Source organism: Varanus komodoensis, unplaced genomic scaffold, assembly GCF_004798865.1.
Source record: "Varanus komodoensis strain SLA01 unplaced genomic scaffold, ASM479886v1 scaffold7_1, whole genome shotgun sequence".
Lineage (NCBI taxonomy): Eukaryota > Metazoa > Chordata > Lepidosauria > Squamata > Varanidae > Varanus > Varanus komodoensis.
The window spans coordinates 18780437-18801345 of NW_025336479.1; the positions used below are offsets into that span (position 1 = coordinate 18780437).

Below are 20909 nucleotides of genomic sequence, written 5' to 3' on the forward strand. Positions count from 1 at the left end.
AACAATACTAAGTTTAAAATACTGGGAAAATAAAAAAGTTTTGGGCTGGTGCCAAAATGGAAAAAGCACCGGCACCAAGTGCACCTCTCTGGAGAGCCCATTCCGTAGCTGGGGTGCCACAGCAGAGAAGGCCCTTCTCTGGATAGCCACTCGTCCAATCTCCTTCAAAGAGGTCTCCCAAAGGAGGACCTCTGCTCCAGATCTTAGATGCTGGGCAGGTATATATGGAAGGAGGTGCTCCTAAAGATATCTAGGCCCTAAGCTAGTTCGGGCTTTATAAGTCATCACTAGCACCTTAAATTGGGCCCTGATTTATTTATTTATTTTTCGATTTATACCCTGTCTTTTTCCTACAAAGGGCTCAAGGCAGCTTACATCATTCTCCTCTTCCATCTTATTCCCACAACAACCCTGTGAGGTAGGCTGGGCTGAGAGTCTGTGACTGGCCCAAAGTCACCCAGTTGGCTCCATGGCTGAGTGGGGACTTGAACCCGGATTGTCTGAGTCCCGGTTCCATGCTCTTAACTTCAATTGGAATCCAGTGTAGATGGTACAGGAAAGGTGTTATGTGTGTATATCTGCCAGTCCCTGCTAGCAACCTGGCTGCTCTGTTCTGAACCAATTGAAGTATCCAGACTAACTTCAAGGACAGTCCCACGTAGACTGCATTACAGTAGTCCAATCAAGAGGTTACCAGAGCATGGGTCACCATTGCAAGGTTCTGCTCATCCAAGTAAGGGCATAGTTGATGAGTCAGCAGAAGCTGAAGGAAAGTGCTCCTCGCTGCAGTAGTCACCTGAAACTCCATGAATAACTCTGGCTCAAAGAGCACTCCTAGACTATGCACTCTGTCCCTTAGTGGGAATGCAACCCTGTCCAGAATAGGGCAAAGATCACTTCCCTGGAGAGTTGAATCACCTATCAACAGGACCTCCATCTTGTCTAGAAGAGGTCTCAATGTATTGGCCCTTATCCAGTCCATCATTCCAGCCAGGCACCAGTTAAGGACAGCCACCGCCTCACCTGGATCAGATATAAAAGTGAGGTAGACCTGGGTGGCATCAGCATATTGATGACTCCTTAGCCCAAACCCCTGGATGACCTCTCCTAGTGCATTCATGTAGATGTTGAAGAGCATGGGGGATAAAATGGGACAGAGTTTGCTACAGAACTCTGTAGCAAAACTGCCATGTTGCAGAACCATAATCCCCCAGCACCACCTTCTGGAATCGGCCTGCCAAGTAGAAGCACTTCAGAGTAGTGCTTCCAACTCCCAACTTGGCAGGACTATCCAGAAGGATTCCATGGTTGATGGTATTGAAAGCCACTGAGAGGTCCAGGAGAACCAACAGGGACACACTCCCCCTGTCCTCCTCCCTGCACAGGTCATCATACAGGGTGACCAAAGGAGTTTCAGTCCTGCAGCCAGGTCTGAATCCAGACTGAAATGGGTCCAGATAATCAGTTTCCTCCAAGAGAGCTCGGAGTTGCCCAGCCACCACCTGCTCGAGCACCTTGTCCAAGAATGGGATGTTAGCTGCTGATATATAATTGAAGGCAATCTCTGGATCCAGATTTGCCCTCTTCAGGATGGTTCTGATCACTGCCTCCTTCAAGGGTGCAGGGGCCTGACCCTCCTTTAGAGAGGCAATACCTGCTTCCTGGACCCTGGTACACATCCTGCCCTTGGCTTTGGTGAGCAGCCATGAAGGGCAAGAGTCAAGTAAACAGATGGTGGGTTGGACTTGTCCAAGCACATGGTCCACATGCTTAGGCGCAATAGTTGAAACCTATCCAGCAAAGGCAGACCAGACGGTGCTCTGGACACCTCCTGTTTCAGGACCATATCAACTGTGGAGTCCTATTCGTGGTGAATCTTAGTGATTTTATCCCTAAAGTGCTGGACAAAGTCGTCACAGCAAGCTGCCAATGGTGCAATAGGGTCTGCCCAGAATGTAACAGGCCCTGCACCACCAGGAAAAGCTCAGCAGGATGGCACTGTGAGGATGCAAGGGAGGAGAGAAGAGTTCCTTCTTTGTCACCCTCACCGCCACAACACAGGCTCCATAATGAGCTCGCAGGTATGTTTGGTCAGATTCAGCACAAGCTTTCTTCCACCTACACTCTTGTCATCTCCCAGCCTGCTTCATTGCATGTAATGCAGGGGCATACCAAGGTGCCGCATGTGCTCTGCATGGCAGGAGAGGATGCTTAGGGGCAATCGTGTCACCCACCTGAGTTATTTCCATATTCCACAGATCAACAAGGGCATTGACAGAAGTGCCAGTCATATCTCCCAGAAAGTCCCCCAAGGCCTGCTGGAATCCATCAGGATCTATAAGACTCCAGGGGCAGACCAATTTAATTGGGCTCACACCCTTATGGAGGGCGAAACTGGCTGCAAGTTTAAACCTCAAAAGTTTTCTTCCAGAAATAATTTTTATTCTATTTTGGCATATTCAAAAATACTGTCTGAAGTATTAAAAAGAAGAGATCTAAAAATGCAGTAGAGATTCCACACATCCTACTTCCAATAAGAAGTAAAATAAGGTCCCAAGCTTCATGATAAAAAGAAACTGCCCTTTTGTTTGCAATATAGAATTCTAAAGTGGAAATAACTCTTCAGTGCCGTTTTATCCTCTATGCAATAGAGAGAAACAATAGCAAAGAAAATAAGAGTAGTAATCTAACAAAGGATCATTGTTTTCAATGCAAAATGCTGCCATGAGAACAAAATTTTGTCAAAAATTGCTCCAATGTTCCCAGGGTTGTGCCTTTGAACACTTCCTTGAAACTTTCCAGAAAGGAGTTACTTATCTTCTCAAAGATATCTAGATGCTTCCTATAAGAAATGAATTCCTGCTGGATTGGGCATTTCTGCTTCTCAAGTTGAAGCTTTCCATGTCTTTCTGTGGCTTTCCATGTCTTCAGTATGTATGCTATGAAGGCAGTAAAGCATCACAGACAGATTTGCTGTGGCTTTGAGACCCTTCATAGCTGAGGGATAATCAATTTGCACAAATAGGTAAAGTTGAAGGTGAAATATTGTGCCCAAAGTCAATGTCATACTATTGCCTTAGAGAATTACTATTTTACAAATGACAAAGCCCAAAAAGCTGCATTACTTTGTCAAAAATAGAAATAAGTGCAAGAATGGCTCAAGAGGGTGAAAAAAGAGTATTCTTTGTTTGGGATATATAATAAATACTCTGAAGTATTTCAAAGTAAGACTTAACATTTTTAAAGGACCAAATGGATAAGAGAATCTTAGTGCCAAGAAAGTGGACTGATTGCATTTTAGAAGGGCTGCTTCAAGGCCTAAAACTCTGAAAAAAATGCCAATTTAAATGCCCCTCTTGATTTCAGCAAGTGAAAGTGATTAAACTTGGTGTACAGTATCAAGTCACAATTTCCAAAACAAACCTTTCAGCACAGAGAATTTTCTTTGCACGGAGATACTCTTATGTGCTTATAAATTTGATAAAAAACTTTTAGGAAATCCACTTTTATTTCAGCTTAATCTAGGAAAAACAGAATTGTTGATTTTCCAGTATCATCTTCTGGGCACTCAGCTGAAGCATAAAGCCCAGTCAGTTACAAAATGTCCAAGTTTTTGAATTTCAGCTGAGCATGAAGATGCTCACATTTTGTTTTTCTGACAGAAAAGGGCAAGCCATCTGAGATGCAGTATTTAGTTTGCCAAAACTATTTTACCTTTTATGCTTGTTTCAATGCTTGTTACAATAGACTTTGTATTGTCTATTGGCAGTTCACGTTTGAAATAAAACCCTGGAGATGGAGCATCTTGTCTATGAATAAAACTAGTATTGCCAGACAACAACAGATATAGATCTAGATATCCCTCTTTCAATACAGAATTGTTGGACTGAAGTGAAACACAGTGTGTTTCCAATATCTGAAGTTACCTTGGCTTTGCTTGTTTTCCTGTATCTGTTGATTAAGGATAAATGTTTAGAGAGAAAAAAGAATCTTACAGCTTCTTGCATGTTGCAGCCAGTCATGCAGGCTGGAAAATGCTGGGAGTTTTTTCCTGTCTAAACTTGAGATCACACCCTAAAACCTAAATTATTCAACAATTGTAAAATAAAGCATCTTTTGTTTGACAATTCCTTTATTTTTGGTTGTGTGTTTTTTGACAAGAGCTTTAAACATCTCTTGATTCTTTTTTCACGAGAAGTTATTTTTCTGCCTGCCTGTCAAAAGGATGGCAAATCACTTCCCAGCACCTTTAGGAAGCACCAGTCAAACTTGTCATACTGTTAACTTTCTACAGATGGTCTGTACACATACACAATGGCTTGATGTACACATTACTTTACAAACATAGAAAACTTGTCTTTTTTTTGTTTTTGTTTTGCATATTGATCTGAACTGGGACCTGAGAAAGGGGGTTTAAAAGGTGGCACCTGGATTTATTTATTTCACTAAATAATGAAGCACTGGCTTACATGGGACTGCAATTTTGGGGGCCAGTAAAGCTAGGGTCTCAATCTGAATTGGGTGCACTTCACTTAATGTACAGTGAGGAAGGGAAAATGGCATGCCTATTGTGTTTCTTTAATGCAGCAGGTGTGTTGGGTGTAAACTGTGTGCAGAAGGGAAAAGCAGGACTGTGCCACTGGCCCATCCTCAAATATCTATGGTCTTGGCTCTGTCCTCTTGACACCAATCCAATGTTTGTAAAAGAATACCTCTCCTGATATATATAGCTGTACATACAGATGTTGTGCTGACTGCAAATGTATTAAGGGGGTGAAGCCAGTACTGTACATAAGACTGATGGCATGGCCATCCTCTTGCACCTTCTCCATATATTTAGCACGTGCAAGAGGAAAGTCTGAAGAGAGCTAGTGCCACCATGACATTTATAAAACTTTTAATCTTGTGTTAGAAATAAAATATCTTATGGCTAAATTTTTATGAATATCTTTCAGGCTGTTCATTTTCTCCCATGTTATTTTATTTGGGTGCATCTGTTTTCCTAGGTTTAAAAGACTAAAAAAAAATATCACTAAATTTAATTACCAGTTTAACATTATTGGGCACTCAGTGATACCTGGATCACTAGTGTTACGTTGTAAATCAGTATGAAACATAACTATTGTTTAATTAGGAAACTGATGCATTATAGAGTAGACAGGTACGAAATAATTAGCAGCAGTACTCAGGGGTCCATAGATGCTTAAGCAATAAATGGCTGTTGGTGTGGCAAAAGAATATGCAAACAGCACACTGCCATGTTGTTTATGCAACTGGTACTTTATGATGCACTGATTTTAGATGCATTGTTGTTCTCACGTGCTGTCAAGTCATCTCCAGCTGATGGCAACCTTATGAATGAATGTCCTCCAAGATGTCTTGCCCTTGACAGCCCTATTGTAAATTCAAGGCTCTGGCTTTCTTAATAAGTGAGATTTTGTCAGTGCAGATGATGTATTACCCACATGGGGAGTTTGTTGGTCTTAACCAATGCTGGTAGTTCTGGAACAACATACAGCTGAAATAATCAGCAAACATGAATAGAAAATGGCATGGACCTGGCTTTTATACCGCCAGAAGGGCAGCCTGCAAGTGGATTTGCTCTCAATGCTCCTCTGGGATGGAGGTGGAGGCGATCTTCACTGGCTCCCGCCTCCCTTTTCAGTCCACAGTGACACTTCCGTTGCTGGTGGGTCCTCCTGGAAAAGCATCCATGAAGACTGCCTCCCCCACCACATCTGTGAGTAGGAATTCCATGCTGGATCAGAAGTCATCTGTGGATAGATAGGCTTCTATCTATCTTCCATCCATGATCAGATCAAGCATATCTTCTATCCCTGGGAGGCTTAGACTGGAAGCAACTCAGACAAATGACAGTGGTGTTTACCAGTCCTGTTTCCATATTGTGTGGCTATAATGTATGACAGAATCTGATAAGTACAATGTGCTCAATCTGGTTGTATCTTCATGAAAGGGCTGGACTGGGAAAGGGTGTGAACCATCACAAGAGTCAGTGCCATTCTGGAAGGGAAGTGGGAGTGGAGCAAGCTGAATAAATAAATGATCTTACATTAAGTAGCATGATTTGTTATTCCTGGTGGAGGTAGCACTGTTATTATTGTATTGTTTAATTATGTTTATCAGTATTGTTTAATTATGTGTATTGCTCTTATATTAATTGTATTGTTTTTTTGTTTAATTAATAAAATTAAAAATTAAAAAAAGAAAGGGCAGGATTGTACTTGGAGTTGGGAATAAACTACAACTTGCAGGTTGAATTGCTCCTAGTTTCTGTGTATAAGCTCCAGACAATTTGTATCCTTCCCTAGCCATAGTAAAACTGCATGCATTTCCATCTTGTTTCAACCTCATCTAATGGATTAGATTAATTTGCTAATAAAGAAGATTAAATCAGCTTTAATGACCACTGATAAACCTGATAAAAGGAAGGCTGCAGTGCTATTATTATCTAGTGTGAATTTAAAATAGCACTTTTACTGTTAATTAGCAAGTTTTAAGCTTTACTTTTCCCCCTTTTTTGCAAAAAAAAAAAAAAAGAAAAAAAAGAGGCACATTAACTGATATTTGATTCAATGAAGGTATGCAACTAGTTAATGAATGACTAAATCCTGCTTTTGCCTTTTGGAAATACTGCTGGGATAAGATATTGCGTCATGCTGCTAGTAATCCAATTCATGTTTGCTGCCTGATTTTCTTAATCCCTTGGCTTGACACAGAATTGGATAGTGATGGAGTTACTGAGAAAACAATTATGAAAAGCATTGCGTACTGTAACTGTCCTACAAGAAACTTGATTAGAAGAAATCATGACATGGGCTCTTATGGTACAGCCTTCTTTATCTGAGAATGAACAGTCCAAAGGTGAGGGCAATAGACATTTAGATAAAAAGGAGTCTAGATAGGAAAGACTATTGTGCCCCATTCCCCAAAGCTCTGGTGCTCAGTTAATTTGGGTTTGTTGACACATTTGCTGGAGAGTCAAAGATCAACAGGATAACGACACTACATGTTCTATCAAGATTTGTACTAGTTTAGACTTTGGCTCAGCCTTTTTGATGTTGTTGGACTCTAATTTTTGTAAGATAGCACGAATACCAGTAGTCAGGGATTATGGTAACTGTAGTGAGAAAACACACTTGGGAGGCAGGTACAATTTCCCCATTTCTGGTTTAGATTTAGGTGGCTTAGGTGGTACTTTTTGCGATTATGTGTGCTTTTTAATATTTTGGATGATTTAGTAGTAGTAGTAGTTGTTGTCATGTTATGACTTTATTGTTACTTTATTACTTTACTGTATTGTAAGCCACCATGGAAATATCTATATGGAAAGTTGGCATATATTTTCAAAAGATACATGGATGGAATAAAGTCTGGTTTGGTTTAAAGCTAAGTTGGTCAAAGGAGGATCAGTCAGGGAGAACTTGCATGACCCTTGATGTAGTACAATAATTCTTCATCGTGGCCTCTGTGCATCACACATATGGGTACTGCGCCTGCGCAGTGCCTGTGGCCGGAAGATTGTCAGCTAACAGTTTTTGGCAGGAAGCTCCGCTCCCCCTCCCCCCTGTGGCCTATAAAGAGCGGAGCATCCGCCATTTTGTTCAGTCTTTGTGACCTCCGTTCACTGTGCCTCGTGCCGCTATCGACTTTTGCTTCGACTGTTACCTTGCTCTCGATTGTCCTTCTTTTCCCAGTTTTCTTCTCCTTGCTCCCAGTTCATTGTTCCGCGTAGTTTTTCTCTTGTTATTTCTTCTTTCGATCTATCTATCTAAAAAAAATAAAACAAAAAAAATATATATACTTACCCTCTGCACTGTCTCTCTCTTCTTCTTCTGCGATGGCACAGCGAGCGGCTTTCCACAAATGCACGGACTGTGGGTCAAAAATGGCACCAACTGACCCGCATGACCTATGCCTCCTCTGCCTGGGAGAGGGGCATAGGACGGATACATGCGCACATTGCCTGGCCTTCTCCAAGCAGGCCAGGAAGAACCGCGAAAACGGCCTCCGGAGACTCCTTTGGGATCGGCCCCTAATGCAATTGGACCCGCTTATTGCCATCCCAAAACCTGGCTCCGCTTCTGTGGCCCCACCCTCACGGCCTTCGGATGAAGGTGCTTCTGCTTCGGTGGCTCTGTCTGCTTCACCTAAAAAGAAGCACGAGAAGCGGAAGCATGCCGAATCGGAGAAGTCGGCAGGCCATAAAAAGGCCAGGAAGGAGAAAGTCTCCAAGCCTCCCAAAAAACCCAGGAATTCGGACCGTCCGGACTGTCCCCAACATCGGGACTCGGAACCGATGGGCCCCTTGGTACCGGTGGCGCTTACGGTACCGACTCCGCCCGAACTGGTCCTCCAGGAGGCTATGTGGGTTACCCCTCAAGGGTCTCCCCGTCGTGCAGTTGACCTCCCGCCTGTGCCCCTTCCAACTCTACGGGGTTCAATATCCGACGGGGAAATCCAAGACTCCCCTCCTAGGGTGAGGTCACCAACACCCATGCCCACAGTCACTATGGAAGCAGACGTTGGACTGTCCCCACCGGGGAGCCAGAGAAGCCACTCTGTAGAGCAACGTCTGGAGAGCTGGCGTCGCCCCTACTACCATACTTGGGGTGATCCGCTCTCCGTAGGGTACTACCCTGCTCCCTGGGCACAATCCTCTCCTCCATCCCGTGATCAACCGTGCTCATCGGATCCGAGGTGGGCGTCACCTCGATCCCCACAGGATGGAAGCAGCTGCTCCTTCTCCCCGGCGGAGTCGTCATCTTCAGCCCCACCCTACTACGGTGCCGATTTGGCCGACTCGGAGGCTGACTCAACCTCCCCGGACGTCACTGTGACATCCCAGGGTCCAGCGTCACCTGATGAGTCCCACGTCTCCTTTGCAGAGCTGATGTCTAGACTTGTCCACTACCTTGACATCGACGCTGCCCAGCGCCCGGGACCGACGATGGACAAGTTCTACGATGTCGTCCGCGGGAAGCAGTCGACATCTATCATCCTGCTGCTCATAACCACCTTGTGGCAGGCGATGACGCAGCCCTGGGACCTGCCATCACATCCTCAACTGACGTCCAGGAGATATGAGTCGATGTACAGGGTTCGGGAGGAGGACATTCCCTTGCTTCTCCGACATCCCAAACTGAAATCTGCGGTCATCGAATCCTCGCAAGGCAGAGAGGCGAGAGGGCACACGGCACCGAGAGACAAGGAGGGCCCAAAAATAGACTCCCTGGCTAGGCGAGTCTACGCTGCTTCAGGCCTGGGGCTCCGCATATCAAATTACGAGGCGACGTTGGCGAGGTATCAATACTTTATTATGCAGCGCCTGCACAACGTCGTTTCCACCCTCTCAGACCACCAGGGTGACCTTGCGAAGGTCCTGATTAAGGAAGCCATGCAGGTCGCGGTGCAGCAGTTATCCACGGCGAGGCACCACGTGGATACTGACTCACGGGCCTTGGTCGGTGCTGTTTCTCTCCGAAGGCATGCATGGCTTCGGAATTGCAATTTTCCGGAAGAAACCAAGTGCTGGATAGAGGAAATGCCTTTCGATGGATCCGGGCTTTTCCATTCCTGCACTGACCATAAGCTCAAGAAGCTGCATGAATCGAGGATGATGGCACGCAGAATGGAGATACAGTCCCATGCCAGACGTAAGTGGTCCTGGAATCGTCCATCCTACAGGCAATCATATCAACCGAGGCAACAGCCACAACACCGCCAGCAACAGCAACAGCAGCGCCGCCGTCCGCAGCCCCAGCAACGCTCCCAACAAGGCCACCGTCATTTCAACGATCGGAGGCAACGTTGACGGGACTGGCGAACCATTCCTCACACTTCACCAATACCCACCCCCCTCTCATCTAGGGATCAGCTTCGAAGCTGACTCCCCATTTGGGAGTCCATCACATCTGATCGGTGGGTATCGTCCATTGTTCAACACGGCTATCGAATAGAATTCGTCATCATTCCTCTGCCGAGTCCGATCCGGTCCACTTCATGTTCACCGGTACTGCTCGATGAAATACATCAACTTATTTGTAAAGGAGCGATTTGTCAAGTATTCTCATCTGACGGACTCCACAATTCTATTCCAGATACGTTACGGTCCCTAAGCGGGATGGTGGTCTACGTCCAACTTTGGACTTACGGAACTTAAATAAGTTCATTGTACCGAAAAAGTTTTGTATGACTACCCTTCAAAACATTTTGCTGTTGCTAAGGAGAGAGGATTGGTTCGCCTCATTGGACTTGAAGGACGCCTACTTCCATATTTCAATTCACCCAAGTTATCGGCGTTTCCTTCGTTTTGCGGTTGCACCCAACTTTATGAGTTTACAGTTTTGCCTTTTGGACTGGCTACGGCTCTGAGGGTTTTTACCAAGTGTATGGCCTCTGTCTGTGCCTTTCTACGCCTCCAGGGCATACAAATTTATCTGTACCTCGACGACTGGCTGTTAGAGTCACAGTCCAGAGAAGGACTCCTTGCGGCCATCCATTCAACTTGTGCCTTGCTCAATAGCCTAGGTCTACGTATTAATACCGAGAAATCTTCTCTTCTTCCGACACAGATGCTCACCTTCATTGGAGCCTGCTTGGATTCGACGTTGGAAAAAGCCTTCCTCCCTCAGGACAGACAAAAGACTCTTGCTCGCCACATCCATCGAATCTGACGAGATGGAATGGTCCCGGCGAAGTCTATCCAGAGGATCCTGGGGCATATGGCTTCCTCAGTTGCCGCAGTTCCACATGCCAGGCTTCGGCTTCGTCCACTGCAACTCTTTTTCAACAAGGTGTACCATCCTCAAAGAGATCCGCAGTCGAGACTGATTCAGATCCCATCTTCTGTGCTTCACTCTCTGCTTTGGTGGTTGGAACTGACCAATCTTATGATAGGAGTCCCCTTCAGGGCACGACCTCCTACGATAACCCTTGGCACCGACGCGTCTCTTCTAGGATGGGGAGCGATATGCTCTGGCCTATCTACCCAGGGTACGTGGAATCGTCGAGAATCCACAAATCATATCAACTTCCTAGAACTACTGGCAGTTTTCAAGGCCCTGCACTCTTTCGAGGACATCCTTCATCATCAGATCGTTCAGATAACTTCGGACAATATAGCTACCGTCTTTTATCTGAACAAGCAAGGGGGAACAAAGTCACTGACTCTAGCCAGACTTTCTATGAAAATTTGGGACTGGTGCATCCGGAGACACATCACGCTGATGGCTGTTCATCTAGCTGGTGTAGACAACGTGCAGGCGGATCTTCTCAGTAGGCACATGTTCACCTCTCATGAGTGGGAATTGGATCCTCGTATGCGCAACCACCTTTTCCGGCACGGGGGGTCTCCCGACGTGGACTTATTCACTACCCAACAGAACAGGGTGTGCGAGGCTTACTGTTCGAGAGCGGGAATCGGACACGCATCGCTAGGGGACGCATTCATGATCCCTTGGAACAATATGAACTTTTACGCCTTCCCTCCGATCCCTCTTCTGATGCGGGTCATAGCAAAGATAGTGCACGACTGGGCATCGGGGATACTAGTTGCCCCTTGGTGGCCACGTCAAGCGTGGTTTGCAAAACTACTCGACATCTCTCGCAGGGAATTTCTTCATCTTCCATCGCTCCCATATCTTATAACACAGGTGGACGGCACACTTCGCCACCCGGACTTGCTCTCATTGAACCTAACAGCGTGGCGAATTCGACGATTGACGTTCCATTGGTGCCGACAACGGTTTCGAGAGTTATGAATCCGACAGCTTCTCCTAATCCATTGGTACTGACAATGACTTCAACCACCTCAGATCCAGTTGTCAAATCCAATCACTCGGGTGCTTCCCTTTTCTCTGGTCTCTCTGTACCATCCGGTTCGAGACAAGACCCGTCGAATCCGAATCCGATGTTTTTGCACCCTGATATTCAGCATATCATCGACTCTGCCTTAAAGCCGTCCACAAGGAAGTCATATAAGGCTAAATGGAAATGTTTTTCCACCTTTGCCGAGTCTGGTTCGTTCTCTCCATTCCTCTCATCCATTCAACAAATTCTTCAGTTCCTCCTGGAATTGCACCATTCCGGATTGAAGCCATCATCCATTAAAGTGTATACAGCCGCAATAGCCTACTACCGTGGCTTAGTCGACGGATCACCTCTGTTTTCTCATCCTATCTTCAAAAGATTTTTGAAGGGACTACATAATCTTAACCCATCAATTAGATCGGTGATACCCACATGGAGCCTTTCTGTAGTTCTACAGGCCCTTATGAAGGCCCCCTTTGAACCTTTGGCGACGGTGGATCTGCGATTGATCTCTTGGAAGACGGCGTTTCTTGTAGCTGTCACTTCAGCCCAGAGGGCCAGTGAACTTTGCACTCTTCGCGTAGACCCTCCTTATTTAAACTTTCACAGGGAGAAGGTCGTTTTACACCTCGACCCGTCTTTCTTGCCTAAAGTGTCTACACCTTTCCATACGGGACAAGACATTGTGCTGCCTGCCTTTTTTCCGTCACCATCGACTCCATTGGAAAGATCTTTGCATTCACTCGATGTTCGGCGTTGCTTAGCCTTTTACCGATCGCGAACGGAGTCTATTCGATGATCCAATAAACTATTCATCAAATATTCTGCTAGGGATCAGGGCAATCCAGTCACTCCACAGAGACTTTCTAAGTGGATAGTCCACACTATAGTCTTATGCTATCAATTAGCTAAGCTTGAACTGCCTTCAGTTCCTTGAGGCCATTCTGCTAGAGCTGTTGCAACCTCGTCTGCATTTGCATCCGGGGTGCCGATTGATGACGTTTGCCGAGCCGCTACTTGGGCTAACCCTTGCACCTTCTCCAGGCACTACCATCTCGATGTTCGAGCTCGACGGGATTGCTCCTTCAGTAGAGCTGTTCTCTCCTCCGTTCTTCAATGAGGACACCTTCCCTCCTCCTTTATGGCAAGCTTGTTAATCTACCCATATGTGTGATGCACAGAGGCCACGACAAAGAAAAGCAGGTTGCTTACCTGTAACTGATGTTCTTTGAGTGGCCATCTGTGCAGTCACACAACCCACCCGCCGGCCCCACTCGGTGTCGGTGAGTGGATGCATCTACCGCTCGGTGTCACGGTACCGACTTCAAAAAAAAAGAAAAGTTTTTTTTCCATAAAGTGGCATATGTTCGGTCACAAAGACTGAACAAAATGGCGGACGCTCCGCTCTTTATAGGCCACGGGGGGAGGGGGAGCAGAGCTTCCTGCCAAATCTGTTAGCTGACAATCTTCCGGCCACAGGCACTGCGCAGGCGCAGTACCCATATGTGTGACTGCACAGATGGCCACTCGAAGAACATCAGTTACAGGTAAGCAACCTGCTTTTCCCCTTCTAAGTTCCTTTGAAAAGTAAATACTTATTCCTTTTTCCTGTACTTGTATTCACCAACCCAGTACTCTTCATGTCTACTCAAAAATACTTCCCATTGAGTGGAGCTTACTCCCACTTAACTGTGTGTCAGATGTCAGCCTAAGTGATGTTGTTAATCTACCTTAGATACAGCTGACATATTTGAACTTTCCCATGTAGTCATCAGTGGCTTCTATGAAAGTGTGGGACATGAAGCTATCCAATGTTACAAAATAGGAGGAATTGGACACAGACTAAGTAGACAAAACTCATTTTTATTACAGTTACTTAGAAACTCTAGAGATGAGATGAAATGAGCAGAAAGTTGACCTCCAAATGTTTTAGAAATCCTCTCCCAGAAACCTCTGCCAATATAGGTAAACGTTAGAAAGGCTGGAAACTGAATCTAAAACATCTGGACTTTCTGTCCATCTCAGGGCTTAATGAAAATTCTACAAAGAAAGGTTTAAGAGGTAATTAACTTAAGAAGAAGAATATTAATGGGCATAATTTGGTAATATTTAAAAAGATATCAGTTGGAAATAGGATAGTGTTAACCCTATCTGTTAGGAATATGACAAGAAACAGTGGTTACTAATTACAATCTGTTTCAAAATAAGGCAACTTCAGGTTTAAACTAAGGATGGTTCACATAATCAAACAAGCTCCACATATGTGCTGGCTGCCATTTCCCTGATTATCTCTCTGGGTGCAGCTTGTCACACTAACCAAATCTGGGTAAAGTGGCTCATTTGAGGGAGAGGACATAATGCAACAACAGACCAAGGATTATTTAGGAGTTATTTTCCCTGAAACAAGTCATGCTGTCAACGTTTTAAAACATTTAAAATAAGGTGAATTTCAGTTATTTCAGTTATTGACTGTCATCAATAACAGAGCATGTAATTACTTGGATAAGTCTCCTGAGAAGACTGTAGACTCCTTCAGTAGAAGTTTTTGAGAAAAGGACTGGCATCCTGCCAGTTCCAGGTTTCCAGCAGCAATTTCCAGTTTCCTGTGGAGCAATGCAGCACTTCACCACCATTCCTCCTTATCATGCTAGACCAAAACATTTGCTGTCTGGGCCTCTAATGGCTACCTGTGCTTTCACCTTTCTTGAGAGGTCAAACGAGGCACTTTCCTTTTTAATTGACCAGCAATGGCACCACCATGTTGATTGTTCTAAACCTGGACCTTTGGAATCTAGACCTGCAGTAGTCTTGAGGAGGAGGTGGGGGCAGATTTTCCCGCTCTCTCAAACACTTTGTGGTGCTCAAGGCTTCTAAGTAACTTACATATGAAGGCTCAAACTGAAGTTGTGGGAGCAAGCAGAGACTGCATAAAAAGAAAGTCAGAAGGAGTTTTCTGGCTGGGCTTGCATGGCTGTACATTTTAAATTAGCATAGCACTTATAAAAAGAATAGCTACCTTTATGTTACACAGGACTCTTCTGCAGGCTGAAGCAGGCAGCTATCTTTTATTTATTTTTTTTATTTTTTTTCCAATTTATATCCTGCCTTTTTCCTACAAAGGGCTCAAGGCACCTTACATCTCCTCCTCCATCTTATCCCCACAACAACAATCCTGTGAGGTAGGTTGGGCTGAGAGTCTGTGACTGGCCCAAAGTCACCCAGTTGGCTCCATGGCTGAGCGGGGACTAGAACCCGGATCGTCTGAGTCCCAGTCCCACACTCTTAACCACTACAGCACACTGGCTCTCCAGGGTGAAACAGAGATGATGAAAAATCAACATATCCCACCTTATGGTGTGTTCCAGGAGGGAGGATGGTAAAATGGCATGGAGGAGGATTGCAGCTGCTTCTTCTCCTAAGGCCATATCCTCACTATTCCTCGGAGAGTGGAGTGCAAAGCTTGCCTAAGTTTCTACTCCTCTTTATTCCTCTGAGGGCTTGCTTGGTCCAGGATGGCAGATGAACAGTTGGCAGCAGCAAGAAGAAGCAAAGGCAACAGGCAAGGGGGCTCCAGGGTTGCCACCCATGATGCCAACTTGGCACTTTTGTGGTGCATGGTTGTTGCCACCCATGATGCCAGTTCTGGTCCAGACCAAAAGCTGGACTTGGTGTTCCACCTTCCAAGTTTCCAAGGATTATCTTTAAAGACTTTTAATGGAAATGCAAAAGCAACCTGGTACATCTTCAGTGACGGCTTGTGGATAGGTATAATGACACTGGATGTGTCTTTTGAGACATTTGCTCATGCATCGAGTTATTGCACAGACAAGCTGCGTGGCTTTTTTGTGACTGGGTGTGTGAGGGAGGCACACGTTCTAATGCAATGTTTTCTTCCAGGCTGTATGAAGGCAAAGAACTGACGGAATTTGAAGAGGCCATGAGGAGACTTTTTGAATCAATCAACAACCTGATGAAAAGCCAACATAAAACAAGCATTTTATTACAGGTTTGCCTATTTTGCTTTCCCGATTGTGGAAGTATTGACCCATTATCATTGCCATAAACTGAGAGGATGCTCAAGATCTTTGAATTTTAGTCTGAGCACAGGATTTCTCAAAAATTAAAAAAAATGTGTGTGCTTATTGCTAATGTCAGTTTAACACTGAAATCTTCAGCAGTCGATCTAAGTAGCTTAGATTACAGAAGTGGAAGTCCTGTAAGTGTGGCTTGCAAGGCCATGAAGGAGCATGAGTGAGGGCTCACACATTCTGGCCAGCCCACGTGGTCACAGGATTTTCAGTACTACACTAGCATTATAGAATGGCCATAGAAGAGAACCTCCTTCAGTGCTGGTGCAAAATTTAAAAGGCAACCCAATTTAATCTGGAGCCAGTTGCTAGTATTTGCTAGATTTTATGTTATTTTCTCTTTACGTTGCAGCTTTGAGTTCAGCCTGAAAGCTGTTTGTCCTAGCAGAGTTTAAATTAAATGGAAGCTGCCTGACAATGTCCACACTCTGTCTTAAAACTGTTGGGTAGACATTGGGCTTCAACTTAATGCCGAGCATTTTGCTTAATTTTCATCTGATTAGGTGTTCTGGAGACCTTGAAAGTTTCTCATTGTTATGTGGAAATTTGTCATCAAATGTGACTTTTGGACTGTTGGGGATCAAAACTACTACCTATGTGTTTTCCCACAGAATACAGATTATTTATTTTTAGAGTGGATGCAATTCTGTAGCTTCCCTTGGCAACTTGTGCAGGGCAGAAATCTTTTTAGTGAAGTTCTATTAATATATCTTACTTTCAAGTAAGTGTGTTCAGGGTGGTGGACAACAACATAGCTCTGATTCTTAGTCTTTTTGCTTTCCTTTGTGATCATAAAGCCCCATGCTTTCTCTATTTTTAATAGGATTGTACTATAAATATATGTGTAACTGCACTGTGGGCTGCCCAATAGCTTAACTTGAGATCCAAGCTCCTATTTGGTATTCACAGCAACCTTTCTTCAAGATGTATTTAGATTTATTTATCTGTTTTGATGCCATGGGTGTTATCTACTTGTTTGTGATAGCATTGTGGAAACGTAGAAGTAAAGTAATCCCAGGCTTTAGACGATCAATCTACCAGCAGGGTACTACGGTAAAAATAATCAATCTCACCTCTTGAGTCCCACTATTTAACTTCTGTTAAAGACCTGCAGGTTGTAACATGTGGTGATAAACTGGGAACAGCAAGGTTGAAAATGGATGAGGATGCTGCATTCTGTAGATGCATTTGCTTTTAGAAGAAATTTAAGTACAGTATTTTATAATGGTGGTTTTTAAAAGTTAAGCTCAGAAACCCAAAACCATTAGTGAAAGGGCAGCATATAAAAAGCCTTTTTCTATAATTGTCTTCTTCAACTCTTGCACTAATAAAAGTGGTTTTCTTTTCACTCTGGTACAATTATGAAGCAAAGCAAATCTGTTTTCCTTAAATAGTTGAATTTATTTGGGCTTTGTAGTATCAGACAATAACTGATGGCTCAACACAGAGATTATTCTTAAAATGTAGCTGCCTAGAAGATAGAAGTGTCCTAAACATGAACAAACATAATAAATTATGGTCACCAAATGAATATTTCAAGAAAATTATGGGAGAGGCTGAGATCACACGGAAGGGAAATGTCACTTTTAAGTCAGACTTCCACTGCAGGAAAAGATAAGGTGCCAAATATGTTACAAAAGATAGACACTAAAATGGAAATATCACAGCAGTGTCTACATGAACTGAGTATAAATGAGATCAGGCGTCCTCTTTGATCATAAAACTAAGTTCAGCTTATGATGCTGAGTGAAACCTCAGAAGTAAACTTAGTTGAATCAGCAGGGTTGGAGTAGGAGATGCTCCCTCTCCCATCTCAGAATCCTAAGTATTTTTTCCTAAATTCTGGTTGACATACTTACCATAAAGGAATTGGACAGTGTCTTGGTAAGGACCTCTCATTTATTTTTGTCCATCTACAAATAATAGTTTGAGTCTGAAGAAACTGACCTTACAATCAGGCATAAAAAACCTCTACAAAAAACAATCGACCTTCTTGGACCTGGAGAAGCAAAGATTTTAAAAAGCCTTCTGAATTATTTTTATTTGTATTTGAAAAAGGTGGGGAGAGATTTCCTTAAAGAACCAGAACATATTTATGTAACCTGCTTCTTTTTTAATGTTTTAAAATTTTATTAAATAAATATAACCAATAAATGGTAGTTATTTTAATAATAATAAACATAATTAAACAATGCAATAATAACAGTGCTACCTCCACTAGTGTAGTCTGCTTCTTAAGGTCTTTTCAGCTCTTCCATTTACCAATTATGCCGTTCATTCTGAGAGACAAATGTGTACCAAAATAAACTCACTGACATCTAGACACCTTCTGTGGAACTCACCAAGAATCTGCTACCCCTCCCACTTAAAAAAAAAACCAGTTAGGATTGTTTTGAAGTAGGTTTCTGCTGATGATGCAAACTGTCCATTCAAAGTACATGTATGGTGCACTGGGTCTTAGACTTCACCTCTGTCCTGTACTCACACTTTTGGGCAGGTAACTTGTCCTTTGCCTCTCCCTTATGGCAGCCATTTTGTGGTGACACCTAGGAGTTTTCAAACTGCTAAACATGTCCATGGCTCAAAGTAGTTCCCTACCACAGCATTAGAGAAAGAGCTTTTTCAGTGGTGGCCCCATGCTTGTTGCACTCTCTCCTAAGGGCCATTAGGTTCCATTTGTATGAACTTTTAAGTGGGCCTTTAAAACCCATGTATTTTTGTGGCTTTCCATTCAGATGCTGGCATATATTTTTAATACTTTAATGACTTATAATCCTGCTGGTATAAAACTATTTCAGTGCTTACATGCATTTTGTACACCTTGAATTGGGACTGGAAGCATACATGTAGCCAGTGCAGATGGGCTGAACTGGTCTTATATATTTAGACCTTAAGATACCAGTTATTAATCTGGCTGCCATGTTCTGCAGTAGCTGCAGCTTCTGAACCATCTTCAAAGACAGTCCCACATAGAGTGTACTGCAATAATCTAATTTAGAAATCACCAGAGCATAGATTACTGAAGCCAGGCTATCCCTTGTCCAGGTAGGGGCACAACTGGCCCACCAGCCAAAGCTAGTAGAAAGCACTCCAAGCCACCAACACTGCCTGAGCCTTAAGTGACAATGATGGGTCAAGGAACACCCCCAATCTATGAACCTGCTCCTTCATGGGTATGACCCCATCTAGAACAGGTTGAACATCCCATATCCGGCCAAAGGAATCACCCACCAACAGCACCTCGGTCTTGTTTGGACTGAGCTTCTGCCTGTTAGCCTAGATCCTAGATTATCATAGCCAGGCACTGGTTTAGCACATTCACAACCTCACTTGCTGATGATGAAAAGGAGAAATAGAGCTGCATGTCATCAGCATACTGATAAAGTTCACTTCAAAACTCTGGATGACCCCACTCAGCAGTTTCATGCAGATGCTAGACAGCATGGGGAGGGGGGGGCGGACAGAGCAGACCCCTGAGGAATTCCATGCTGGAGAATCCTTGGGGCTGAACAATATTTTTCAAGCTCCACCTTCTGGAAATGGCCCTCACAGTGGCAGCAGAATGGCTGCCATGCAGTATCCCCCACTCCCAACTCAGCCAGAAGCTCCAGAAGGACACTATGGTCAACGTTATCCAAAGCTGCCAAAAGGTTCAGCAGTATCAACATGGTCACACTCCCCCCGCCTCTCTCTCTCAGCATAGATCATCATACGGGCTGACCAAGTCTGTTTACATGCCAGAACCAGGCCTGAACCCTGACTGATCCAGGTAATCAGTTTTATCCAAGAGTGCCTGGGCAACTGCCCTCTCTAGAACCTTGCCCAGGATTGCCTGATTTTGGAGAGAGAGAATTGTGTTCTAAACCTTATGCAGTTCTGCAGCTCAGCTTGGTGCAGCCCAGATAACCAACACTCTTCACAGGTAGTGTCTTGATTGTCCTGCCTGGCGATCCAGGAAAGTGCCTGAGTCAAGTACTGCAATTTCAGTTTTTCTGCAGAATGGTCTGCAGAACCCTGCTGCAAGGCTTGGTCTCAGGAAGCCTTGCCTATTGTCATTGCTGCCTTTACTTCGCTCTCTGACCTTTTCTTTATAAAACATTTCAGTGACTCAGGCCAAGCTCCACCGAGAGACTTGTGAACAAGCTACCTGAGTTTGAGTTCTAGTAAGCTGTACTGCTTTAAAGACAGACTTTACAACAAAAATGCAAATAAAAGAGATATACTTTATTTGACCATTTGACTCTCTACAAACCAATAGAGTCAATATGCTGGATTTGGGCCAGGATGATCTCAACTCATCAGGTGGCTCTGGCTGAATGGTCATTACCCAGCCTAATGTACTGTACATAAGCCCTATTCAGCAGTCATTTTTGAGGTCAATCAACTCTGTATAAATGCTAGATCCTCCTCTTCCTCCTCCTCCTCCTCCTCTTCCATTGGTGGACTTCAGCTTGCATAAACAAAGCCTATACGTGTGCTAGTTATTTATACCATAGGTTGTGTATGGAAGGACCGCTGCATGCATTGGCGTAGGGGTGGGCTAGCATACACTATCCTGTGTTGATTCTTTCCAAAGTAAGTGGCTGCACAGAGTACACCACCCTCAGTTCTTAGGAAGAAGAGTGGATGAAAAAACTGTAATATAATGAATAAATCAACCCTCTTCCATCTGCCACTCAAAAGGTGCACTTTGCTCAAAAGGATTCTGCAGAGCAGGCAGCTGCCAATAGCTTTTTGTGGGAAACATCATCCAGATGGAGGGAGTTCTAAGCAAGCGTCTAAAGGGCAAGAGAATGGAAGCAAGCCCTGTCTCAGTTATGCCTCTATGAACTGGTCACAGTAAATCAGGATGGAAAGCTTTGCACCTAGTCTTTGGCAACCTTTGTCCACCGAAATGTAGCAGGGTGTCATTCTTTGGGGCATGGAATATATCATTTGTGTCTGTGCATGTACGGCAGGTTGGGTGAACCACCAGCAGCCCATGCTCAACTG

General features: G+C 44.2%; 1 protein-coding gene across 1 annotated transcript in view; it reads left to right on the forward strand.

The window, feature by feature from the left end:
* The window catches only part of DOCK2 (dedicator of cytokinesis 2), a 315348-nt gene that overhangs the window by 65467 nt on the left and 228972 nt on the right, over nt 1–20909 (forward strand). The window contains exon 23 of the mRNA XM_044453756.1: nt 15727–15835. Coding sequence (XP_044309691.1) covers nt 15727–15835 — 109 coding nt within the window. The remainder of the gene's footprint in view (nt 1–15726; nt 15836–20909) is intronic.